Genomic DNA, 20,242 nt, shown 5'->3' with positions numbered 1-20,242 from the left:
GAAATCAAATTCATGTTCTAAAGTATGTATTTACCGTGGCATAAAAGACAGGAGTGCCCATTCAAAATTCAGACTATACAGAATGAAAAGTCACTGGTGTATTAAAGAATAACTATTTCAGCTAAGATAGAGGGGGGAAAAAAGTCATTAAATGCACTGTAAAATTGGCAATTCTTAAACTGTGATTCTTCCATGCAAACAACTGTAAAACCTGTTTTTTAGTTAAAATATTGTCCTGCAATACTTGTTCCTTAATTACATAGGCAAATTATCTAATATTTGAATCCAATTTATCTGTAGATAGGAAGAGACTGGTGATAAATGCTTTCAGATGGAATGGAGCAGCATTCCGGTGCTCTGGAATGCTTCCTTATTGTTAATTAAAATAAATCTGTAGCATAGCTTGGTTATTTGAAAAAAATTCTCTGTATTTTTTTCTCTATGAATTAGAGTGGAGTCTGACCTCTGAGACTCTTTAATTAACATTTAAGAGTCAAGTTGTTCAAATAATTTTTTCAGTAGAGTCTGAAGCTGTGTTTTGTAAAGATCACAGATGCTTCATACCTTTAATAAAGGTTCCATTTTGTTGGACAATAGCTCTTACTCTATTTCAAATGATCCCATTTTCTAAGATCTTTAAGTATGTTGCTTTTGTTCAGTGATTTAGATTTCTTGTCTCATGGCGCCTTTTAAATTGGATCCAGCTATTAGTAAAATGTACTCATTTTCCCTGAAGCTAGTCTCCCATTCTGCAGACCAAAAGCTTAGTAAAGTCTAACTTTTTTCTCCCTTTAATAAAGGCATGTTTTAAATTACTTGTTTTCTTAATCTTATTGGTAGACCTCAGAAGTAAAAAAATTTTTTTTGGTTGTATGCATATGATTGAGAACATGAGCAAGCTATTTGTACCATATAAAGCTTTCTGTAAGGATGTTTGTTTTAGGCTTGTCTGAATGTCCAGGGAGAGGATTCTGCTCCTCTGCTCCTCTCTGGTGTGACCCCACCTGGAGCACTGCAGCTCTGGAGTCCCAGCACAGGAGGGACATGGGCCTGTTGGAGCGAGTCGAGAGGAGGCCACAAAGTTGTTAGAGGGATGGAGCAACTCTGAGAGTTGGACTCAATTGTGCTTAAGGGTTCCTTTCAACTCAGCTGTGATTCTGTGATTCCTGTGAGGAAAGGCTGAAGAGTTGGATTTGTTCAGCCTGGAGAAGAGAAAGCTGTGGAGTGACCTAATTGCAGCTATCCTGTACCTGAAGGGAGCCTGTAAGAAAGATGGAGAGGCACTATTTGCAAGAGCATGTAGTGACAGGACAAGGGAGAATGGCTTCAAACTGAAAGAGAGTAGCCTTCAATTAGATATTAGGAAAAATTCTTTACTCTGAAAGAAGTGAACCACTGGAACAGGTTGCCCAGAGAAATTGTGGATGCCCCATCTTTGGAAGTTGCCCTATCCAAGACCAAGGTTGGATGGGGCCTTGAGCAACCTGATCTAGTGGAAGGTGTCCCTGCCAAGGCAGGAATGTTGAAACTACATGATCTTTAAAGACCCTTTCAACACATTCTATGATTCTGTGATTGTGTGGGGCAAGGGAGAATAATAAGGATTAGGCAAAAGAATTTATTACCCGGGTCAGGAAAAATTAGTATCTCTTTAATTTAGGACATGTTCAAAATAGCTTAAAAATGTGGGTTTTTTCAGGTATAAAGTCACTGGGAGCTTTTCTTTTGAAAGTCAAGCCATGTACCTTACATGGCTTTAGTCTGTCAGCTTGAAACAGCATTTCCCAAAAGGTCTTGGCTCAGGTTACTAAAACAAAGGGACTGACTTAGAGCTGGATTATTGGAATGGTTAAGGTTTTTTTTCCCTTAAACAATCTCATGCAGCAGCTTGCATTGTCTGAAAATAGATCAAGCAAAATGTTGATGTCATGGTATCTTCCACTGAGCTGTCAAACTGCAGGTAATTTTTGAGTTGCAAATAATACTGTGCAATACTGTGTATTTTTCTTAAAAATGAAGCTAAAAGATATTACGAGACCCCTGGAATTATTTGTGTAAATTGTTGCTCCTGAATTTGGGACTCTGCTATCTGACGGTAGCATCCCTTCACAATGTTCCATGTAGGTACTAGCCAATACTTAGATCTCAATGTTGTTGATACTTAGGAAAATTAAATTTTGTACCTGAGACATTGAGTGTCTGTGTCTTCATGCCACTGAACTGTGCCTCAGAAATGCACTACTAATATGAGTAGTGTCTTGCAAAACACACAGTAACAAACTTTGTTTAGCTTAAAAACCTGGTAGTGGAGAGGCCTGCACCATCTCCAAAAGTAGGGTGGGAGGAAAAAACAATTTCCAAGGAATGAGGATCCATCCACAAGGAACCTGAGGTGTTAGTCAGCAGGCCTCCTTCACTCCTCTGCCCCACTTCTCCCTATCCATGGCAGTGCCAGCCATCAGTCCTGGACTTGGGAGGACAGCTCTCAGCCTGGTACTGCAGGCTGAGAAAATAAATTGCATTTCCAACTTCAGCATGTGGGTCCTTGCAGCTGCCAAACCAGTAAGAGTGTGTGTGGGTGGGTGAGCAGTTAAAGGTGTTGCTTCAGATCCAGCAAAGTCCTATGTGCTTTCTGCCAGCAATAACACGATGGATTGCTGTAAATTACTTTTCAGGTTTAGTTTATATTGTTTATGGTGTAACCAGCCAAAACGGCATATGGTGTGCATCTCTGAACTGTAGAAGAGCACAGAGAAACGTGCAGAGAGAAAACTGTGAGAGGACTAATGAATTCTCATTTTTGCCACTGAGTATTTGCTCCTGGGAGGAAAAGAAAAGCCAAGAAGAGCATACGCAGGATGTGGTATGGTTAGCTCAGTCCTACCACAAGCTGCTTGGTTTTCAAAATTTCCTTTTGAGACTGTTTTGTTAAAAGTGCCTGTTCACATGACTCATTCATTAGGCTGTGAAGCTGTGGGGCCCATTTTGCTCTTGCCTCTCTAAGCATTGGATGAGACGCTGGGAACTGATTTTTCTTTTTTCCACCCTACTCTTATGTGACTAAAATTCTTATGTTTGTGGAATCAGCCTAGGGCTATGGAGTATCATAGAAAAATTACTTCTTTATAGTGCATGTGTCTGAGAAACTGTTTTAGCTGCAGTTTGGGCAACACGGCTGTCTACACACCATATGGTACAGGGGGCAGGAATGTAACCAACATATTTCAGTCCACATTGTGCAGGGCCCCCCCTGCCCCTCTTGCACTCAGAGCCAGCCTTGGTTTCTGTGCTCTGCTTTCTGGGGTCTCGTACAAGTCACAGGGAGCCAGCAGGGCTGACTGAGCTGCTGGTTTCACAGGCCCTTCAGCAGCCATTGGTTCTCCTGCAGTTTGTTCTGCCACAGGAACATTTGGGGCTTTTGGAAGACAGGAGGCAAATGTGTAATCTGAGGATAAGAGGCATGCTGCTACTACCCCAGCTGGCAAAGCGCCAGCATTTCAGAGCTGGGAATGTGCTGGGATTTGTACTCACCCTGGGAAAGAAAGGGAAAAAGGCAAAAGAGAGAAAGAAAAGTGTCTGCTGTCTCAGATCTCACTCAACAAATAAATATTTTTCTTTTTAACTATTTGAATAGATGTTGGTTGCCAAGGACAGAAACCCTATGGAGGAAGGAACAGTTAAGGTAACAGGCACAGCTTAGTTCCATGTTTTCCAAAGCCACTGAGATTCAGATGATCAATCAGGCCACGATGCAGTGTCAGTTATACATGACTTTAGTATGTGAGGAAGTAAGACCACGTGAATGCCTTCATAGAGAGAACTTCTGTCCTCTCTGTGCAGCTATGATGGTTGCACCAAGAAAGGTGTTTTGGGGGCAAACTGGCTTCTGCACTTCGTAAGCCATGTCCGTACTTCTTGTCAAGAGTACTCAGAGATGTAAGCTCTGAAGTCTTGCGATTCCCCCTTTAGATCAATAAATACTTCAATAACTGGGGAGGAAATAATAGCTCCACCAGGAGGTACGAAGAGAGCCCCATCCCAGAATACTCTATAACCTGCTGTTGAAATATTCTCACTGAAGGCACAGCTTGAGATCTTGAGCAGCCACAGAAGCTGCACTTGGTTGCTTACCTCCTGGGTAAGTGCTGTAACTGCTGGATCATGGGATGTAGAAGAGCAGTGATCACAGGAGGTGACCACAGTCCCTTTCTCCTCCTTATGTTTCTTCTCATTGCCATGAGAATACATAAGGAATTCTGTTTGGACTTTCGTTTGTTTGTTACATATGGAAGAATGTGCAGGGTAAAGTGTATCTACAGTCTTTTAAATGTGTTTATATTCTGTTTGGTTAACTCACCTGACAGATAGGAGAGGTGTATGGTTAAGTTTCGAGCCTCGGTAGTTTCATCCAGGCAAGGAGCTGCTCAGTGCTATGAGAAAACACCCTGTAACAAAGCTGGATTGCCTGGGAAGATTTACTGGAGAAACATTTAGTGTCTCCAGGGAGAAGCAGCAGCTGGGTAGGGTTTTGAAGGTCTACATTATGAATATGGGCATCTACAGCAAAGTGAGTTGAAGCTTGGAAAGCTATTTCTTTCATAAATTTAGCTCTGGTTCCACTAGCAGGAATCCTAATAGCTGCTATTTTGTCAGCAAAAAGAGATAATTGCTGCAAGAGACAGCAATTATCCCTATCATACACAGCACTGTAGCTATTCAGTATCTTGCATGCAGCAAGTGCAAAATCCACTCAGCCCCAAAACCTCGCAGCTTTTTATTTTCGTAAGGTGTGCTCAAACTATTTTATGTAAGGGGTCAGCTGGAAAGGGGTATCAAGTACACAGGACCTGTGGGCATTTATCACTTATTAATTATGCTGATAGGATTAACATCTAATCAAATGTAAGTCTGTGAAATTTTTTCCAGGGCTATAAAGTTGACAGGGATTAGGATGAAAATGAAATTATTTTCAAAACCTTATTTCCAAAAGCAACAGTACACTGAAGTATGCCTGTTTCCCCTTCCTCCCTTTCTGTCTTCAATTCTCAATGTTATCACTACATCTGTCATTCAGAAAAAAGGTTCATATTCAGTTACTTGATATAAGCACAATTTGGACTCAGTTACGCCAACTATTAAAACTGCTAACATTTCACTCTTACGATGAAAGGTGATTTTCATTAGGTGCCCTGTCTTTTTCTTTCTTTTCAGAGAAAAGGCTGAAACAGAAAGATTGGGAGTTATTCCACTTAACTGTTTTCCTTTACTATCAGTGTTGAATTGCTAATGTAATATAAAAGGCTAGGCTGATCACTGCCTGCAATCAGGCAAGCCTTGCTAGAGAGTAAGATGACACTTATGCCACAAGAGTGGCTAAGAACAAGGTCAAAAATGTAAAGACAACAACACAAAGACCTACATGTAATTCATGTTCATACTACATAAATAAAAACATTTTTTCAGTTGTAATTTGCTTGAAAACTTTGTTACAGTGTGTCAATAAGTTTGTGTCAATGTGTATTGGTAGAACAGCATGACAACTTTTTAAATGCAGATGAATTTTAAATGCTTAACAATGGGCTTAAAATCTATTACTAGCAAAACTGATTCATTTAACTGAAAGTTCCCTGTTTCATGGGTTGATACCTAACTGTTATCCTTTTGGCATGGATTTAATATTGGTACAGAATTGCATTTAAGCCTTTTTACCACTTGTATGATACACTTACAGAGGGGATATTATAATTTACATTTTGTGGATTTTCCAGACCTTTGCAGTGGTAATCTCCATTCTCCACCACCCCCCACAGCCCCCTTTTAACAACATGAAAGAAATAACCTCTAGCCTAACTTAAAGGGAAGAAAGTCAAGACTGGAAACAGTGGCAGTGAAGATGCTGCAGATGTGTCCCTGGATCTGGGTTAGTTTACTAGCACAGAATCAGGAGTTTGTCTTTGGGCACCCTGGGTTTCCAGAGCCCAGGCTGAGGTGCACAGAGCTCTGGCTCCTCTGTCCAGCTGACTGACTTGCCAGGCTGCTGGGGGAAAAAACACCAATCTGCCAAAATACAAAACCCCAAAAAAAGACAAAAAAGCCAAACTGGTACGGATATATTATCAACACTCACACAGATAAAATACAGTTTTGGTTTGGTTTGGTTTGGTTTTTTTACCTAATTTTATTTTTCATCCCAAAGGTTCGTCATCGGTGGTGTGAACTTGTCATCAAACACAAATATGAGCCTGGGTATGGAGATGTTGAGAGATTCCTCAGAGAAGATCAGGTAAGTTACGTTTAACTAGCATTTTGAAAACAATCAGCTTTTTAACACCCCTAGGCTGAAATTAAAAAAATATTTTAATATATTTTCTTGCTGAAGGTTGTTAAAAACTTGGCTGTGTATTCATTTTTTTCTTCTGTGGTCCCCTAAACATTGTAGTTTAAGGATGCCACCTAGGGTAGGGGTATTCATCCCCACCTAAACATGCTAATCTTCTGTCAAGCATGAAATAGGATAGAATTCCTCCTCTCCTTGCATTTTATGCAAACCAGAGGTAGCAGTGATGCTAGGAAGATGCTTCTCAGCAGGTCCCTCTTGCAGGATGAGGAAGGCAAGTGTGGCTGGGAATATCAGTGCAGGTATGAGGCAAGTGCAAAGCAGTCAGTGCTGTGGTAACCTCGGTTTTGAAGATGACAGCCAGAAGTATTATAGCACAACAGTGTACAGCCAGGGAATGCTAGCCTCTCCATGGGTGGGGACATGCTAAGAGAAGATTGTGAAGGCCTTAAAAGGCTGGACATACATGATTTCCTTACTATGGCCTTTTATTTAGGCCATTGTGAACTTACAGTTCTAATTGAACCTCTGCCTTGTTCTTTTCTATTTCACTTTTATTTATCTTTGTTCACTATAGGATGAATTTTAAATATTTAAAACTTATGTAAAAAATAGAAAATGGTGAAGATACGTCAAAATCTAGGCAAGATATTAATGTCTTTACCTTTTATGCTGACAATGAACAAAGCTATTTACAGCCAATGAGGATTCTGTGCTTTCAGGCAACATACCACAATTGAATTGTTGCAGTCTGTCATGCTTTCTTCTAGCTTGGAAGTATACCTCCTATTTATATCTCAGCCAATAAACAGGCCCCAGAGCTCTTGGCAAGATATGTATTAAACAAACAGAAAAGACATAAAAGAACATTATTGCATAAGGAGTTATATATATTGTGCATATTTGTATTCTGAGAAAGGATGGAGATAACCACCAGCAGAACTTGGGGGTTCAGAGTTCGGGAAATCCTTGAGCTGATAAAACCATACAGAATTGCATTATGTTTGGAATAGATACGCCAAATAAAGACATTTTCTGCAGTGTAGGGAAATAATTTTTGCAACTTTTTAATGTAATCTTAATTTAATTTACTTCAGCAGTGCATACAGTTAATGGCACAAGCAGCTTTTGGTGTGATTACCACTTAAATCGGAGCAGTTGCAGGTCCTTACTGATCATGTAACATGGCTTTTTTTAAAGTCTGGGAAAAAAATGCAAATGGATTATTTAAATCCTTTGAAGTTTTACAAAACACCAGTGTGTTCACTGCATGTTAATGTTTAGGCCTGGGGGAGAATTTTTAAGGCTGGGTAGAGAAGGTAATTCCTATAGCAACAAAATTTCAACATTTAAAAAATTCTCAATGAGAGCAACTGGAGCCCAGCTCCAAGGCCATTTGTGTGGCTGCCAGACCTGGTGCAGCTGCAAACCTTGGAAATCTGAGGTTTTTGTTCTCTTGGTGTCAGAGAGCATGCTTAGGGAATTGGCAAGGAGTCTGGCAGGTGTCTGCCACTCTGAGACTTTTTCCTTTTACTTCAGTCTTTGTTAAACTTTAAATTTCCCTTCTGGCTGAAGGTTTTTTTTTAAGGATTACCAGCCAATCCTAGAAATTGTGAGGAATAGCATTAAAAGTTGTATTTTCTCAATGCTATCCAAAATTTTCCACTCCTTCAAGTGTCCAAACAATAACTATAAAAGTCAGCATGCTAAGCTGCTAATATTTTGTCACAAGCGTAATCCTATTTTGGCCAGTGCGGTTTAACATTTACTGAATTCCTGTAATTAGCTGAAAAAAACCATATCAGCAGAAAAAAAAAGTCTCCAATAAGGTTCCTGTTAAGTTAGCCAGTGCTTTGTTGGCAGTGGTCAAAGGGGCCCAGATCTCCCCACAGGAGCCTCATTACCTTTTTTTATATCTGCTATGTCCAGAATAAGTAGTTAGGAAAGGCCTGCCTTTGCACCCAACCAGAATTTATGCATGTTAAGCTGTATCTCAGATGTAAAGGGGAGTCAAACACAGACGTGACCATATTCAGTTGATGTTCTGTTACAGAATTGCCAAATTGGAATTTTAGAGTGGTCTGCTTCAGTCTTTGTTCATGGATGTGTGACAATTGGAAAGAAAATGTGTACCCTGTTGAAGGAGGGAGAAGCTTTTTTCTTAAGGGACATTTGGAAAAAATTCAGGTAGTGGGTAAAGGAAAACATGAAAACTTGCAAGGAAAGTGAGGAATGATTTTCTTGTCATGACATCACACAGGTTTCTTATATTAATAATCTGTTCTTACATAGTCAACACAGCATACAGACAACCATCCTTAGGCTAAAGAGAGACAGAGAAAATTAGTTCTGGAAGGGGAGAATAGGCATTAGAGAGTAAATGGTATTTTATGTGTTTTGGATTGTCTGTTTTGTTTCATTTTTAGTTTAAATGAGTACTAGTAGGTCAATGGCAAAAACCCAAATAACTAGTCATTACTGGTGGTAGGATTTTTGTGTGTTATGTTCCTCTTTCAGGCTATGGGTGTGTATCTCTATGGTGAATTAATGGTGAATGAAGATGCAAAACAACAAGAACTTGCACGGAAATGCTTTGCTGCAGCACAAGAACATATGGATGCATCCTCAGCCAAAGTGGTGGCAGAGATGTTATTCTGAAAAGGTGATCTTTCATTTTAATCCTAACACCCTGATTTTGCTTCATATAGAAAGAATATGCAGAGCTCACTAAACGTGGTAAACTTTGGCACACCATACAGCTTGTGGCTAGTTGGGCTGAGAAATAACTCTTGTTACATATCTTGTTGGCTTGTATTTTTTCTTTTTTTTAAGCCCAGCTGCGAGAGCAGTGATTACATACATGTAGGCATAGCTGGAGAACGTGGAGAATGGCTTTGTTGTAATGGACTGTACAAGAGACAACTGTAAGTCCAAATGGCCACAGAAGGCCAGGCTCTGCCTACAGTTGTTTCCCATTCTGTATTCTTCACTCTGCTTACAAAAATTTCAATTGTGCAAGGAGCATTTCTGTTTAATAGAGCTGCATGTTTACTTGACAGGCAGCACAGTCTTTGAAAAGAGTCTGATCCCACAGTGGAAATATGAAACTGTGGACTTGGAAGCAAATATGAATCATGTGAGAACAACCTGATAATGCAAATGTTTTTGTGTTAAGGGTATTGAGGTTCTGAAGTTTGATTGTGAGGCAAGAAAAGTAGCTAGCTTGTTTATGAAATTAAAGGAGAGAAATCACCAGACAAGAACCGAAATTGCAAAAATATTTATGGAATAAAGATTGCTAGAGGCTATAAATTTGCAAAGATACTTTCCACTTCTCAGCCTGAACAGTTGGAGGTAGCCTTACAGTGTCTGCATATGCATGTTTAACACATAACCCATTAAGGTTGGTATGAAAGTTTCTTCCAGTACAGCATACCTCAGATTTTTGGTTAATCATATAACTCATCCAACAGACTGATTGCCTTGGTTGTTCACATAACTTTACAGTTGATTTGTGGTATCAAAATTCAGGCTCTAATTTAGCAGAAATGTTGTCTAATTGGTACCAAGCAAAAATCTTAATTTTCTTCTGTTCTAGCAGTATTTGACAGTGAGTTCCATTTGATTTTGTAGTATTTGCTATGTTTGTATGAAATACAGCCAATGACAGATATTATGAAAGCAAGTTTGTTTATGAACAGCCATGTTGTTCTTCTGTATAGACAAGAACTGTGCCTGCCAAGAAAACTTTTTGGGAAAGGTGGATCAGACTGTAGAGTGCCAGGATATCAGTTGCGGGGTAGGAGACACCTTTTAAAACAGTTAGGGCTAAAGAGACTCTTGTGTACTCCCAATTATCAAGGACTCACAGGAATTTGAGTTATGTTCAACAGTTCTTAATCTGGTAGGTATCTTCAAGTGTCTGAAGGCCAGAAACAATAAAATCAAAATTTCTATAAGTTTCTGATGGTAAGTACCTAGCACAGGAAAATTACATGGTATGCAGGTGTTAGCATTAGTCTAGAATTACCCCTTTGACTTTACAGACAGAAGTGCATGGTGAGCTATAACATAAAATCTAAAAATACTGAGTACAATACTCTGTGTGACTGCACAGCTTTCTTCTAATGTTGCGGCTGTTTGGGTTCCTGGCATGATGATTTGTGACTTAAGATTAAAATCACATTGCCAGGGATTACCACACAGCCATGACCGCAGCTGCTAGCATGAAACTCACCATTAACGGTCTGATGGGTGCACAGCATGGAATCCTCTCCATCTATCAAACAAACAAACAAAAAATATGAAAAAAAAAAAAAAAAAAGAAAGTTAAAAAAAAAGAAAGAAACAAACCCCCAAACCCTCCAAAAAAAGAGGAAAGCAGCAGAGCATCGTGGAAGAACCTCCTCCGAAAGCCATCTCTGCCGAGACGGAGACCTCTCTGGCAAGGTGCAGAGCTTAGCTGATTGGTGAACAGTGATTGTTTTCCTCTTTGTTCACAGTGGCTAAGTTCTGCACCTGAAGAGAAGGGAGAGGAGACTCTGTGCAGGGTAGAGAGCGTTTGCTGGCTGAGATACCTTGCTGCTGAAGGGGCAGATTTGCAATGAATGCATGTGTCCGAGGTTCAGTGTATGGAGGATAAGAGGCAGAGGCAACCTGGAGAGGACCAAAGACTTTTAGTTTTAGTTGAGAATAAACAGTGCTCCTTAAGTTCTCAGTCTGACTGCAAATGTGAGGCATTGCCTACAGTAATTTGGTTACCATGCTTTCCTAAAGGTCAGAGGAAATAATGTTTGTTACTTTAACCTGAAATTGTCAATAAAACTTTTGTTTTATAGTCTTCTCTTTAATGGATGCTGTCATAATCTCTCTGCAGTTTTAGCTTAGCACTGTGTGTCGTTTGCAGGAAATGGTGGCAGCTCCAGTCGGAAACAACTTACAGCTGCTGCTGTTGTTCCAGGCTGTTGATGGACCCGTCCTCCGGTGCCTACTGAGCTGATATCAGTTCTGATTTTACACACTGGCTCAGTTCAGCAGGAACAGGAGTCGAGCCCTAGAGCAAAAAGAAAGATGTACCTTTCCTAAGAGCCTTTGAGAAATGTTGTTGCTGTTTTCTCTCAAAAAATGAATCAGTGCACATTATGATGTCATTATGGTAGACACTAAGTGGCCTAAGGTGGAAAAACTACCTCAGTACTGTTTAAGAGGACTGTTGGCTAAGGATGAGAAGGTATGTGGGTATGTAGCACATCACACAGTATTGCTCTGGTAACGTGCCTCCAACATTATTTTCAGGGTAACCTGCTAATAACCGAGAGAATGTGCTTCCACCATCGATCCTCCCTGTCTTCTCCAGACCTTGTTGTGGTAGCTCTAGGAAGCTAAAGACATCATTGTTAACTCTGTAACTACAGTTACACTCTACTGGTAACCTAAAAAATAACTCAATTTGGAAATCTGGGGCAATGAAGAATGCACAGAAATACCTGCATTGTAACAGAGTAATAACTTTAAATGCTGTTTCTGTTGCAGGAAAGATCACAGACAACTCTTTTAATAGATCTTCTACTAAACCCCGATGGTACTAGGATTTCATTGACCCAGGACATCAAAGGAAGGATTATGTGACTGCTAAAACAATCAGCTGACAGAAATATTTACCTTTCTGTATTTCTAGAGGCTCACTGTAACTGAGAACACATGCACACAAAACAAACTACACACACACATGTTACTCTGGCTTTAGGTAATTCTTTGATACAAGAAGTTTGGGGTTTATCCTTGCTCTTTGGTAATACAATCATTCTGGTTTGCAGATGCCAAAGATTCTTGATTTGAACAGTTTTATTAATTTGGGCATTCTGAAAATTGATGAAACGGTATTGTGTACTTAAAATTTTGCTTGTAACTTCTATGTCATGTTAAAAAAACCTCAATATAAAATCAGCAGGGGCTGGGGTGGGGCTCATGAGATTAGATAGAAGCAGAAATAAACCGTGGAAAGTTACCTGCCGTGATCCTGGTGATGGGATGGGATTTAAGAAAAAACAAAGATCAGCATGCTCTCTCTGTCATGTTTGGGTTAAATTTTACCAGAATGTCAGACCTCCCATTTTATGAAAGCGTCTTTCATACCTTTGTGATGCTTCTTTTGCACAGTGATATGTCAACTGTATTTTTTCTTTCCTGATGAGTGAATCTCTACATTTCTAGAAGACATCTTAATTGTTCCTTTCAGAGAGTACAGATTTAAAACACAAAAATCTGTGAATTTATTTCCCTTGTACTCTATTGTTTTATATCAAATCCTCTTGTAAAAATAAATTTTTTTCCCAAGTACATATAGTCTTTCTATTGCACAGTGGTTCAACATTAATTTACAAACTTGGGAAAAAGAATTACTCCATTTCTGCTTTTGCAGCAGGAGAAAAGTACCTGAAAGTTGTTACTTGATAGATGTTAACGAGAAAAAATAAAGGTGGTATTTTTTTTTTAAAGTTCTTATGCTCAGAATATAAAGTAAAAGCCTGCCTATACACTCTCTTCAGTACAAAGAGTACAGTTCCTTTTCACCTCACCACATTTTCTGACCTCTCCCTTTCCAGGCACACAGTGTCAAAACCTGAATTAAGGGACACTCAGCAACTTCTTTCAAATGCAGCAAGAGTTAGGAAATTGTCCAGGAGCACACTGAGACACCACAATGACTTCTAATGTAGTGACACTCACAGACATAGTTATTACAGGATCCCATTCATAACAGAGTTATGCTTCATTTCACAGGTTTTTCTACAACGGCCAGGAGCTTGCTCTTTGCCTTTTTCATTGTGTAAGGAAAAAAATGCAGAGCTGGATAAGACTCTTGCACAAAACATGCAGAAATTAAAGACATTGTAAGCCTCTTCATAGCCAGTACTGTTAAAACTGCAGGACAAGGAAGATACTCCACACTTTCTAAAATATTGCCAAATTTTTTTCTTTCAAAACAATCTACTTGCCTTTTTTTTTTAATATTGAGCACAGCAGTAGCTTACTTTGTTTGCTCTCACAGTCTGCTTCAGCAGTATTAACTTGAGTGTTTCCCCTCACTACAACTTCATGATCCATTATGCATGGTAGCAACTGAGAAAAGAAACAGAAAATGAGATACAAACACCAAAAACCCTAAAAAATGGCAAAAAGGTGGCAGTTGCTGGCCCTTCATCAGGCCTTATAGGGCATTTTGGTGCTAATCCAAGCACTGGGATATGGAGTGAGGCTCCAGATTAAGAAGAAAGCTAAAGGTGGCATTGAACAGTTACCATAACTCATCAGAGAGCACAGGAGACTCATGTATGTATTGTATAGTAGGGTCATTAACATGCTATAAACATTACCCTTAGTTTAAAATCCTTCTGAATCATGTAAAAAGCATTGGAAGTGAACTATATAATTATTTACATAATCACAAATTAAGCTGAGTTAGAAGGGATGCACAAAAATCATTTAATTCAACCCCTGGTCCTGCACAGCACCAGCCCCAGGAGTCACACCATGTGCCCGAGGGCATTGTTCAAACACTTCTTGAACTCTGTCAGGCTGATGCTGTGACCACTTCCCTGGGGAGCCTGTTCCAGTGCCCAACCACCCTCTGGGTGAAAAATTCTTTCCTAGTATCCAACCTAAACCTTGCTAACACAGCTTCAGGCCATTCCCTCAGGTCCTGTAATGGGCACCACAGAGATCAGTATCTGCCCCTCCTCTTCCCCCCACAAGGAAGCTGCAGACTGCAATGAGGTCTGTCCTCAGTCTCCTCCAGGCTGAACAGATCAAGTGACTTCAGCTGCTCCTCACACAGCTTCCCCTCAAGGTCCTTCACCACCTTTGCTGACAGTCTCTAATGGCTTAATGACTATTTTATATTGTGGCCCCCAAAACTGCCCCCAGCCCTCGAGGTGAGGCTGCCCCAGTGCAGAGCAGAGTGGGACAATCCCCTCCCTTGCCCGGCTGTCGATGCTGTGCCTGATGCACCCCAGGACAGGGTTGGCCCTCCTGGCTGCCAGGGCACTGCTGACTCATGTTCAGCTCGCCAGGACCCCCAGGTCCCTTTCCATGGCACTGTTTGCCAGCATCTCATTCCCAGTCTGTCCACACATCCAGGGTTGCCCCATCCCATGTGCAGAATCTGGCACTTTCCCTTGTTGAACTTACATGGTTGGTGATTGCCCCCCCTGATTTGTTGAGGTCTCTCTGCAGGCCCTCTCTGCCTTCAAGGGAGCCAACAGCTCCTCCCAGTTTTGTATCATCTGCAGACTGGCTCAGTTCCCTTCCAGTCCTGTGTCCAAGTCATTTGTGAAGATGTCAAAGAGCAGAGGGTGGAGGATGGGGCCCTGTGGAACCCCAGCAGTGACAGGTCCCCAGTCTGATGTCACCCCATTCACTGTAACCCTTTGTGCCTGACCTGTGAGCCAGTTGCTCACCCATCCCACAATGCGTTTATCCAGCTGTGGGCTGGACATTAGGTCCAGGAGGATCCTGTGAGAGACAGTATCAAAAACTTTACAGGCTTCCCTTCATCAGCTGGGTTACCTTGTCAGAAAAGGAAACCAGCTTTGATAAGCAGGACTTTCCTCTCATGAAGCCATGCTGGCTGTAACCGATGACTGTGTTTCAGGTGTTTTTCAGTACCCCCAAAATAATCTACATAACTTTACCAGGCACTGGAGTGAGACTGACAAGCCTGTAGTTTTCAGTGTTATCCTTCTTGCCCTTCTTGAAAATCAGGGCATTGTTTGCCAGCTTCCAGTCAGCTGGGACCTCTGGATTCCCAAGACCGCTCAAAAGAGACATTTGTGATGACATCAGGCAGTTCGTTGAGGATTCTTGGATGAATCCTATCAGGCCCCATAGATTTGTAGGGATCCAGCTGGAGTAGTAGATCCTGCTCATGTAAGTTTTTAATAGGCCCTATCAAAAGCCTAACAGAAGAAAACACAACAAACCACCAATGTTATTGCTCATTTTATTCATGATTCTCTCTCAAGGTGGGTGTTTCTATATTGAGTTCGTGAGAGAAGGAAGTTGTAGAATCTAATTGTAATAAATTAAAGTAAACAACAAAAAAATCAATTTCCAAACTTAGTGTAACTAAATCATCACAGGAAGCCATGTCTTTTCAAATGATACCTCCATCCAGGAGATGGACGCAATGATCCTTGTGGGTAGCTTCCAATTCAGTGTATTCTATGACTATATGTGGCTATGACAAGAGGCATCTATATAGGTATGCCTTTGCCTTCTGGTTTCATTCTACTTCTTTTTCATGGGCAGCCCCCTCTGAATAAAATACAGCATTTTGTAGGGTTTTTTCCCCCTCCCATCTGTAATTTCCAAACACAGTGGCAGTTTTACACTGAATAGCATTAGAAAGCCCAGTGCTGGGCTATCTCCCGCTTACTTCATCAGGCCAGCATCTGGTTAGGATCTCAAGTGATTCTTTTCTGGATGTAGCTTTTAACCCTGAAAATTCATCTCAGATGAAAAATTAAAACTGTATCCATATAGTCAGGCAAGGCCTTGTGCCACTTACTGGGCCGTGTCTTCAGAGTAAAGGCAGGCCTTAACGAGGGGGTGGCCTGGCGAGTCCCTTGGCCCCTCAGTGGGGATGCATTCATCCCTTGTCATACACCTTCTGTTGCTAGTACAGAGTAAAACACACCATTTTGCTGACAGCTGTTTTTTGTCTGCAGCGTTGCTGAGAGGTGTTTGCAGCTGCTCAGTGTGCACAGTTTTGTACCTGTACTTTTCTCCTTTAGGAGGGAATCAGCTGTACCCTATTGTCAATGCCTTGCACATAACAGGAAAGGAAAAAGGTCTGGAAAGAAAGCAGCAGAAATGCAGCCTGAGCAAGTGGGCAGCTTGAGGAAACAAGTAGGCATAATGAGCCTAAGGATTCTGACATATAAAAAGCACTATGGAAAAGGATATTACCAAAACAAATCAAAAAAGTCCTATGGAGCATTAAAATGTATCATGCAGAGTATTGCAGCCAGCCAGTTCACCTCCACTGCTGATCAAAGTCTTCAGAACTGGTATTTGTACTGCAGAAAATTTTAGGTGTTAGTTTGCAGGCTCCTCTGCATACAGTGGTAGGTGGGAGACAACCATGGTGCTTTTGTAAAAATGAACACACAGCTGAGTTATCACATGCCAAAGGCAATCTGTTAGTTTGGGGTTGATTCTTTCCATGCAGAAACTGGACTCTAAATCTGGAAAACCCACACCTTCCAGCCCCCCCTACTGCAGGCAAGTGCCAGCTGGCCCCTGTGTGTGCTGCAGCAGGTCTCACTTTCACTGCACATATTTAAGAGTAAGGAGTAGTATATGAATTGTCTAAGACCACTCAAATTTTTACCTGTAACTTAATGGTATTTTACTTTGAAAAAAAGCAGTCACATAATAATGTACTTCTAAGGTAAGAGAAACATTTGAAATAAGCCCACATCCTGCACAAAACCATACTCTTAATTCACTGAAAACCGTAATTCACAACACTAATTCTTAATAACTAAAAAAAAAAAATACATCTTGTGGTCTTTTAAAGCTATAAAATACCTACCTTTGTGATGCAGTTCCCAGTATTCATGTTTTATGTCTTCTCTAACAGTCAAAGATTTCAACAGACATCTAAGTGCATTTCTCTTCTTGGCCTCAATCTCTGATCCCCAGAATAGTCAGAAGAAAAAAAAATTGCAAGAAAGGACAAGAAGCAACCAAATAGAGGAGCCTGACTCATCTAGAATTTCACCTTAAGTATACTGAGTTTAGGCACATATACAAAATATGGAGTGAACACACATGCTGAAACAGCTATGTGCCCTTGTTTCTGTGGGCAAAATATACTGGAAAAATTATTTTAAAATCTTACCCTGCTGCCAGGATGACATTTCGTGTCGGTCAAATATGCCAGTACTTAAAGAAACTGAGTCTCCTTAGGAGACTAACCACATTTTTCATTTTGCTGTGAATTAATCTAAGTACGTATTTTCTGCACAAAATTAAGGTCCTGATTCCTGCTGTTTATAGCTTCTTTCCAGAAAAACAACAGGCATTTGCTCTTACCTGAGAGCATGTAGAAATTGCAGTTTTGTAAGTATTTGCTTTTGCATAATAATTTACACATGAGAAAGCAGAACTTAATTTTCAGCTGACACGACTTTGTATTAGCACAGCAGCCCAACAGTAATGCCCACAGTACAACCTGCAAAACTCTGGTTTTGCTCATTGCACCACTGCAGAGATGATGGCTCTGCTGTCTTCTCATGTGCCCCTGAGCAGCAGCTGCACATTGCAGTACCCTTTAGTTAATGTAGTTCACTTCAGTCATCTCTGGAAATTGCCTATTTCTGACTAAATCCAGGCTTCTCCTCTGGGCTTGTTGGGACCAGTGTCTCAGCACTGGAGCTCCCTGCTGAAATTCACTCTCAGACATTTTAGTCATGGGCCAGTGGTGGCTGCTTTGCCACTGGCATCACCCCCAGACATCTTGATTGGATCTAAACCGGCTAGTTTGAGAAGCTGGTGCTTGGCATCATAATGTATTTCCACTTCATCTTTAATCCTGAAAGGACAGTGCTCATCATCTGCCACACAGAAAAAACATTTTGTTGTTGTTATTTCACAGTAACTTTGTCCCACAGTTGTTTTATATTTGGTGGTGTTACTTGCTCTACAGCTGTATCCCCTTACAGTCAACTCTTGCAAGTACAATAGAACTAAAACTTAAAATGTCTTAGCAACCATCTTACTCCAGTCTGCATCTGTCCCTTGGTGTGCCTGAAACTCACCTATTTAACTGCCAAGCATGGCCAATTAAAATTTCATTCTGATTTATTCAGTTTTACATCTGAAAAATTCTTCACTTTTTTTGTTCCTTAACGTAGGGAACACTGCCCTCCTCCCTCATTCCGCCTTTCATGTGCCCCTGCAGCCAACATTTCCCTACATGCAGGGTCCATGTCCCTACAGCCATCTTTGTTTCCATCAGTAACATGGCAGTATTACCCTCCAAAACTGACATTAAGATTTTGTAATTGCCATCACTTGTGCTGAAACTGCATATCATGCCCTGTTTTCATTATAATCTCCTGTTGCTTTTGACTATATTTGAAAGCTTTTCAGTAAGTTCCCAGTTTTAGCTGAGGGAAAACATTGTTCCTGTTTGCTTGAATATAAAAGAAATGCAATTACATGACATAAATGCTGAACTTTTTTTCTTCTTGTCATGGTTTAACCCCAGCCAGAAGCCAATCCCCACATAGCTACTTGCTCACTCCCCTACCAGCAGGGTCAGGGCAAGAATTGGAAGGGTAAAAGCCATAAACACAAGCAAAGCAAAACAAGGAATTAATTCACTGCTTCCCATGGGCAGGCAGGTGTTCAGCCAGCTCCAGAACAGCAGGGCCCCATCATGTGTAATGGTGACTTGGGAAGACAAATGCCATCACTCCAAATGTTCCCCCTTCTTCATTTCCTCACTTTATATCCTGAGCATAGTGTCACATGGTCTGGAATATCCCTTTGGTCAGCTGGGGTCACCTGTCCTGGCTGTGTCTTCTTCCAGCCTTCCCTGCACCCCAACTTCCTCACCAGTATGTCAGTACAAATAGCAGCGAAGGCCTTGGCTCTGTGCAAGCCCTGCTCAGCAATAATAACATCTCTGTGTTATCAACCCATGTTCAACACAAATCCAAAACACAGTCCCCCCTACCAGTCACTGTGAAGGAAATTAACTCCAGCCCAGCCCAAACCAGCACACTTCTTTACACAGATGAAGAGTCAGATAAATAATCACTTATATACAAAAACAGGAAAGCCCACCTACTGACATTTAACCGTTTCTGCACACACCTTCTCCCCAGCACTTGCCTCTCCTTTCTTCATTCAAATCACAGGAATGTAAATTTCTTACTTGATAGCTGGAAGGATGGAACAGGAATTAGAAAGCATCCAGACTAAGAAAATAGAAAGACCAGTCTTATTTATTTCTTAAGCTAGCTGATTGGTTTTTATCAGTATGAAGTAATGCCAGCATCAGCTGAAGAGTAGATGTGGTGCTGAGAAAAGATCTGCATCACAGAATGGAGATCAATGCTAAAAGTTGGTGTAGCACTGTCCTTTTGCATCAAGAGCATTCAGCATCAAACCCACAGGTTTATAACATATAAAACCCAAAAATTATTCCCCTCTTTGTCCTGAAATACAGCTAATTAAAGACTGTGTCTTCTGGTTATGTTTTAGAGGTGGTGAGGACCCAGTGCAATCAGGAAGTCCTCCTTCTAAATGGCTCTTCCTCCTTCTTACTCTCTGAATGTCTGAAAAATCAAGAGCTAAACTGCATTTCAGATTCACAAAAGAAAACAGAATGATAGGAAAATTATGAAAATGGCACCACACCGGGATGTCACATGGCACTTCTTTTTATACTTTCTTTAAATGCATGTGGATTACCAGATTCTATGATGCATTTTGAAGAACTGTCCCAAAGCAGAGTTACCATTTAAGTGGTGTACCAACTGGGCTGTTCAAATCCATGATTTTTGAAGCAGAGGGGAGACAGCATTGATACCAAACTCTGTTCTTCTCTTCTTTCATTCTTCTATGAGAAGGTTGCCAAATCTGAAGAAATCAGGGCAGGGAACAGTTGACTTATTGCTATGTGGTTAGACACAAGTACGTGCGTGAAGGATCTCAGCAGAAAAACAGATATTCAGCCCATATGTGATTTCACATGCAAATTCTTAAACTTCATTCTATGATGTTTATATAGGTTTAGGGTATTCCATTTTAGAACTAAAAACAACAAAAATAAAGAGAGACTGGATCTACCATTTGTACATTCATCTTGGATCCTGGCCAGAAAGGGAG

The 20,242-nt window shown here is 40.7% G+C and overlaps 1 protein-coding gene across 11 annotated transcripts in view; it reads left to right on the top strand.

Moving 5' to 3' along the window:
- LOC121667187 (aminopeptidase O (putative)) overlaps nt 1–20,242 on the top strand; it is a 244,882-nt gene that overhangs the window by 193,637 nt on the left and 31,003 nt on the right. For 5 of the 11 annotated variants that reach the window (XM_042033596.1, XM_042033595.1, XM_042033587.1 and 2 more), the window contains 3 exons: nt 6,197–6,283; nt 8,855–8,999; nt 11,870–12,676. In XM_042033596.1, the coding sequence (XP_041889530.1) occupies nt 6,197–6,283; nt 8,855–8,995 (228 nt within the window). In that variant the 3' untranslated portion in view covers nt 8,996–8,999; nt 11,870–12,676. Of the gene's footprint in view, nt 1–6,196; nt 6,284–8,854; nt 9,000–11,632; nt 12,677–20,242 lie in introns of those variants that run through there. The other 6 variants (XR_006016948.1, XM_042033591.1, XM_042033594.1 and 3 more) reach the window with 3 other exon arrangements.

Source organism: Corvus kubaryi, unplaced genomic scaffold (assembly GCF_017639235.1).
Source record: "Corvus kubaryi isolate FWS band 111438036 unplaced genomic scaffold, C.kubaryi_AGA036_p1.0 37357, whole genome shotgun sequence".
NCBI classification, from domain to species: Eukaryota; Metazoa; Chordata; class Aves; order Passeriformes; family Corvidae; genus Corvus; species Corvus kubaryi.
The sequence above is the reverse complement of the archived record's forward strand: the minus strand, read 5'-3'. Positions and strand labels throughout refer to the sequence as shown.